Below are 6144 nucleotides of genomic sequence, written 5' to 3' on the forward strand. Positions count from 1 at the left end.
GAGTGGCTGAAGGATGACAGGGGGATTTTAGGGCCAGCTGGGTGGATGAGCTGGGTCTGCCGGGCTTGAGGGCTCAGTAGGGCTCAGTAGGGAGTGGGGGGATGGCAAGGCCTGGGCCCATCCAACTGTCCTCTCTGTCCCGCCCAGGTGTCCCTGGGGTTCCTGTTCCACCCCCGGGCTTCTCTGGGGTCAAGTCCCCCTCCCTGCTCCCTCACTGGGAGTTGGGCAGCATGGCACAGCTGTGGAGTTTGGACCAGCGGTCGGAGTCACAGCCAACCTCAGAGCTCCAATCCCAGTGCCCACACTGACATACCTCTCTTGGGGACATCGGAGAGGACATCAGACGCACCTCTCGGGGACATCAGAGCCTCTCTCCTGGCTACTTGGGGAGGCTGGTATAGAGGGAACTGGAGAGAGATGGGGGAAGTGGAAGAGATGGAGGAAGTGGGGGAGATGGGGGGAAGTGGGGGGAGGTGGGGGAAGGAGGGGAAGAGAGGGATGGGAAGGGGCAGGGGGAGGGGAGCGCAGCACAGGCCCTTTTGTCTGCTCTGATCTTCATGGCCTAAGGAAAAGAGCTGCTCCCAGACCTGTGGAGGCCCCGTGGGACAGAGGGATATTTCAGAGAACACCCGGGTAACCTGCCTCCCGCCCCAGCCCCGAATGACACAGCACTAGGCCCTGTGTGGCCAGAGTCACCCCTGCAAGGTGGGGGTTCACGGCCCCTGCCTGGACGGCAGCAGAGTCCATCTGTTCTTACTTGAGCCTTCTCTGCTTCCAGAGGCTTCCCGGGGCACCTGACCCCAGAGCCATCATCTCCGGCTCCCCAACCCCTCCCCAACCCCTCCCCCACAGCCCCAGGGCAGGCACCAGCCGGGGGAGGGGTCTCCATGCTCAGTTCCCTCCCCTCTGGTTCAGAGAAACACTGTCTGCCCACGTGCGGTGAGCGGGACCTGAGACCCTGCCAGGGGCCCCATGACACGCCCCCGATGCACAGAGCATGTGACCCCAGAGGCCACCCTGGGCTCTTCCAGAAAGCGGTCGGCCCTGGGATATTCCCCGCCCAGGGTGTTTGGTGGCAAGGCCGTGCCTATCCCTGCTGTCCCCAGGTGGGTGTGGGGGTCAGGAGCTGCAGAAGGGCAGCCAGGCATACTCTGGGGCTGGCCGTCGGCCCCATTGCTGCTGCAGACCTGGCCAGAGCCGCCATTCCTTCCATGGGGCCTGAAGACAGTGCCAAGTGCCTGCACCGTGGGACGGAGCTGAGCCCCAAGGAGCACCGTGGCCCCTGCACTCTGTGCTGCCCTGTCCTGGGCCTGGACACCTGCAGAGCCTGGGACCACGTGGACGGGCAGATCCTGGGCCAGCTGCGGCCCCTGGCAGAGGAGGAAGAGGAGGAGGGCGCTGGGGCCACCTCGCCCAGGGGTCCCGCCTTCCCCGGCATGGGCTCTGAGGAGCTGCGTCTGGCCTCCTTCTACGACTGGCCGCTGACCACTGGGGTGCCGCCTGAGCTGCTGGCCGCCGCCGGCTTCTTCCACACAGGTCAGTCCTGGGGTACGGGGCCTTCCCGCCGAGGGCCTGGGCACGATTCTGGACCCTTCCAGCCCAGGGGTCCGCCTCCTCCATAGCACCCATACGCCAATGGGAAGGGTCCAGCCCGATGACCGAATGGTCTTGTAAGCCCCCACAGTGGCCATGTCCTGGTGCCTGACACTTTCCTCTGGAGTCTCTGCTGGCCGAGCTGTCAGACTGTAGGACAGGAGAAGGGGCTGCCTCTGGCCACAGTCTGGGGATCTCGCTGTGGAGGCCGCTACCTGGACGTGCAAGTACCACTCTGTGATAGAAGTGGGTGCGGCTGACATTGCCTGGGGCCCTCACCTTCCCCCCCACCGCTGGTCTGCACAGGGTGAGATGTTTAAGGAACAGATCAGGGTGACCGAGGCAGGCAGTGGTCAGCTGTGAGGTCCTGGCTGCTCAATCTGTGGGGAATATCTCCAGGCCCCAGCCCGCAGCCACTGTCTGGTCTTCCCGGACAGAACGAAGCCCCCGCAGCCCCTATCTTAGTCTTGGCCTGGGCCTGCTCCTCGGCCCTACAGCTGGGACCATGTGGCCACACTTGAGTTCAGGTCCCAGCTCTGCCCCTTCCTGGCCGGGGGACAGGGCCGCAGGGCTTTAAGGCACTGGTACAGTATTGCCCATCGTCAGCAGCGGGCTCTGGGGGGCACCGTCCTGGGAAGGCCAGACCAACGTGAGACAGCTGGGGTGGGGACTGTGGCTGGGACAGTCAGGAGCCTCAGCGTGAAGGGGCCAGCCCAGCTCACCCACCTCCCTGGAGGTCCAAGGCTCAGTAGGCTAAGGCCGGGCCGGAGGCGTGGCAGCTGCGGAGCAGGGCTCTTTGGGGCTCCTAGAGGTCCAGCGCCGGCTGTAGCCCAGACCTGTGATGGCACTGCCAGGTGACGTACCCCACGTCTGCCATGAGGGGATGGAGCCGCCAGCAGGGAGAGCCGTGAGGGGTTCTCTGCCCCCAAAGGAAGGCATGAGTTCCTAAAACCAAGCCTGGCACCAGATTGGCCTTCCAGGGTAGCCGACCCTCTTCTGCTCACTGGGAATCCATTCTGGGAAGCAGAGACCTGGGGAGGGGCCCTTCTGACTCCTGAAGCCCCAGGGCAGATGTGCCAGGCTGGGGGCCCCCACCTCTCACTCTGTGGACAATGCAAATGCTAGCTCAGTCCTTTCCTGAACCTTCTCACCCGTCCTGCCTGGCACCCAGACACCCTTGTCCCTTTCACCTTTGATGCAAATAATGTACATGTGACATCACCCGCCAAGCCCCCTGCCCACTCCCTCCTCCCTGTTACCACCTGGGAGCTCTCCACCCCAAGCTCTCATAGCCTTGGAAGGACGCAGTGGGGGCCCTGGGGCTGGGTGGGGCCTGGCTGGTGCCAGCTTCTCTGCCACACCCCAGGCCAGCAGGACAAGGTGAGGTGCTTCTTCTGCTACGGGGGCCTGCAGAGCTGGAAGCGCGGGGACGACCCCTGGACAGAGCATGCCAGATGGTTCCCCAGGTACCGGCTGCTCCCGGCGCCCTAGGTCTGATCACGGGTCAGGGTGGGCCCCGAAGGGCTCTGTCAACCCAACCCCAGGCCTGCTTTGCCTCCCCGGCCCCACAGGGCACTGGGAAGGCCCCTCTGTGGATGGTGCTTCTGCCCAGCAGGTACCCACTTTTCCTGTGAGGGCCCCTTTTGGGAAGGGCTGCTGGGGGCAGAAATTCCTCTCACACGGAAACACCCTGAAGGCCCATGAGGCGTCTCCAAAGCAGCCCCCCAGCCCAAGCCCACAGCCACTGCAGGGCAGCAGGAGGAGGGCCCAAGCCTGGCCCCAGGGGCTTCAAGGGCTGAAGCCGACAGCGGGGGCTTGGAGCCCCAACCTGCATCTGGGGGCATCTGCAGGTGTCAGTTCCTGCTCCGGTCTAAAGGGAGAGACTTTGTCCGCAGCGTGCAGGAGGCTCACTCCCAGCTGCTGGGCTCCTGGGTGAGTGCCACCTCTCCTTGGGGCTCCAGGTGGCAATGGGGTCCGGCCCCTCCTGTTTCCCCAAGGCACCAACATTCTCTGGCTCCTTCCAGGACCGGTGGGAAGAACCAGAAGACGCAGTCTCCGTGGTCTCCTCAGGTGAGAGCCGACACCACCCTGGCTGCCTCTTCAGGCGCCCACAGCCTGTGCTTCACCAAGGCTACTGGGCATCCCCACCCTGCCGGGCAGCAAGGACAGTGATGGGCATGTGACTGGGTGTGAGGTGCTGCCAGGGCAGACCTCATGGGGGCTGTGCCATGAGGACGGGGATGGGGCAGCAGGGGCCTCCCGACAACGCCAGGCCCGAACTCTGCTTCCCCCCAGCTCACCCCTTGGCACAGCCCATTGCCTCCTGCCACTCCCTCCTCCGCCACGCCACCCCCCGCCAAGCCACCCCCAACAGTGCCCAGCACACAGCGGCCGCAGCCACTGCCAGAGGGGCTGGTTGTGCAGACGGCCTTGGACAAGGGCAGGCTCTCTGGCGGCCCCTCCAGGAAGCCTCTGGATTCTGCTCTGGGAAGTGGTGTGGGAGCAGGGGTGCTCTGAAGCCCTCCACTCCCGGCCAGAACTGGACCCCACAGGCTGTGGATCTGTCTCTGAGCCGGCCCGGCTTCCCCTTGGGAGCAAGGCCTCAAATCCATGCTAACTGTCCACAGCCCCTGCCCCTGGGGACCCAGAGCTGCCCACGCCCGGAAGAGAAGTCCAGTCTGAAGGCGCCCAGGAGCCAGGTACAGGTCCAGGATCCCCCAGGGTGGGGCTGGGTTGGGGGAGGGGCGATGGCACCTGGGGTGCTGGGTGACGCCCACCTTCCACGGCCCATAGAGGGTGGGGCCGGGGCGAGGGGGCATTCGCAGGTCTGTCTCCTAGCAGGAACCAGTCCAACCCAGGCCCGGCGGGCGTGGTGGGTACTGGAGCCCCCCGGGGCCGGGGACATGGAGGAGCAGCTGCGGCGGCTGCAGGAGGAGAGGACCTGCAAGGTGTGCCTGGACCGCGCCGTGTCCATCGTCTTTGTGCCTTGTGGCCACCTGGTCTGTGCTGAGTGCGCCCCCAGCCTGCAGCTGTGCCCCATCTGCCGGGCGCCCGTCCGAAGCCGCGTCCGCACCTTCCTGTCCTAGGCCAGGTGAGTGCCCGGCGCCCACGCAGCCAGCCCTCCTGCAAAGCGGCCCCGCCAGCCCGGAACCATGGGGACCCTTCCCAGGGGGTGGGACAGCTGGTCCTTCCCCCGCCCCCCAGCCCCGCCACACCGTCAGCGCCCATCAACCTTACTACCTCCCTGGACGCTGAGGTTCCGGCAGGTCCTTCTCAGCACCTTGCCCTGGGGGCCACATGGAGCTGCCTCCTGTATTAACTGACACCTGCCGGCTCCCCTCAGCCTTGATTTTCCTCAGTGGTCAAGGGAAGCCGGCTTTGGGGGCGTTTGGGGAACAGGGCGGGCCGGCTTGCGCCTCAACCTGGGGCCCAGGCCTGGAGGAAGCGCCTGCATGGGAAGGGAACGTGTGAACCCCAGTTCCTAGAGAAGTGGGTGGGATGCCCCATGCCGGCCGAGGGTCGGCTGCCGTGACGGCCTCTGTAGTTAGCCCGGGATGTGTCTGAAGATCTTCTGGCGGGGGACAGAGGTTGGGCGGGGAACGCTGGGACCTGAGGCCCCTGGCTCCGTAGGCCCCTTTGGGAGCCACAACTCGCCCGCCCCTCCTCTCGCTCTAGGTGCCATGGTCGCCCAGGTGGGCTGCAGGGTGGGCCTCCGACCCCCTCTGCCCGTCCTGCACTGTGTTCTGGGCCTGCTGAGGACAGCAGAGCTGGGGCCCATCCAGAACCAACCCACCCGATTCCCCGACCGCAACCCGGGGTGGAGAAGGGAGCCCTGCTGGGCATGGGGGCGGCTTTCCTGCCCCTGTTTGGATGCTTCTGAATATCAATAAAGTGGGTTTTCCCTGGACACGCTCAGCAGCCTGTCCCACCACTAGCTGCCTCCCCGCCCACCCGACCCCTGACACAGGTCACGCCTCCCCAGGCGGCTCTCCAAACTCCCCTCACTCCCTCGGACACCCCTTCTGGGCCCCTCACCTCCTGCCCCTCGCAGCTACCCTCCATATGTTAATGACTGTTGGAATAAGCAGGCCTCAGGCCCCACCTGAGACTGTACCCCTAACTATTCCCCAAGCTCAGCATCTTCCCGAGGGTGGTAGAGGCCAGGTTCCCGTTTGTTTATCCACTTGGTGATACCTGGGGATCCTCTGGGACCGTCTGCCCAAGAGCCCTTTTTACAAAGGTGCCGCCCACCCGTCACCACCAGGTGCCCTGCCCTGTGTGGTGAGGCCTGGCTCTGCGGTTCCCAGTCAAGCCTGGCCCCCACCCCTGGACTCCATCAGCCTCAGCTCCTGGGAGGGGTGGGGGTTTGCCCGGCACGAGTTCAGAGCTGAGGTGCCCTCCATCTTCAGCTGGGGCCCTCACCGCTTCAGGGGTCTTGGGGCTCATGTTGACCTCCTGGGGGGCTGTGCTGTTCCCACCTCGCTGTCCCCCAGTAGCGGTGAGTGCAGCCCAAGGGTCCAGTAGCCCCAGGCGGGCCCCTGAGGGAGGGGC

The 6144-nt window shown here is 65.4% G+C and overlaps 1 protein-coding gene across 2 annotated transcripts; it reads left to right on the plus strand.

Moving 5' to 3' along the window:
- The first annotated feature begins 883 nt into the window (after positions 1 to 883).
- On the plus strand, positions 884 to 5516 carry BIRC7 (baculoviral IAP repeat containing 7). Of its 2 annotated transcripts, XM_017515711.2 has the most exons (7): positions 899 to 1536; positions 2960 to 3059; positions 3444 to 3525; positions 3618 to 3663; positions 4221 to 4292; positions 4432 to 4684; positions 5269 to 5516. In XM_017515711.2, the coding sequence occupies exons 1-6, from the start codon at positions 987 to 989 to the stop codon at positions 4677 to 4679; spliced, it is 1098 nt and encodes a 365-aa protein (XP_017371200.2). In that variant the 5' UTR covers positions 899 to 986; the 3' UTR covers positions 4680 to 4684; positions 5269 to 5516. The 2 variants fall into 2 exon arrangements, with proteins under 2 accessions (XP_037589827.1, XP_017371200.2); XM_037733899.1 differs by lacking the exon at positions 3444 to 3525 and having other exon boundaries at positions 884 to 1536.
- Positions 5517 to 6144: the final 628 nt, after the last annotated feature.

Source organism: Cebus imitator, unplaced genomic scaffold (assembly GCF_001604975.1).
Source record: "Cebus imitator isolate Cc_AM_T3 unplaced genomic scaffold, Cebus_imitator-1.0 Scaffold555, whole genome shotgun sequence".
NCBI lineage: Eukaryota > Metazoa > Chordata > Mammalia > Primates > Cebidae > Cebus > Cebus imitator.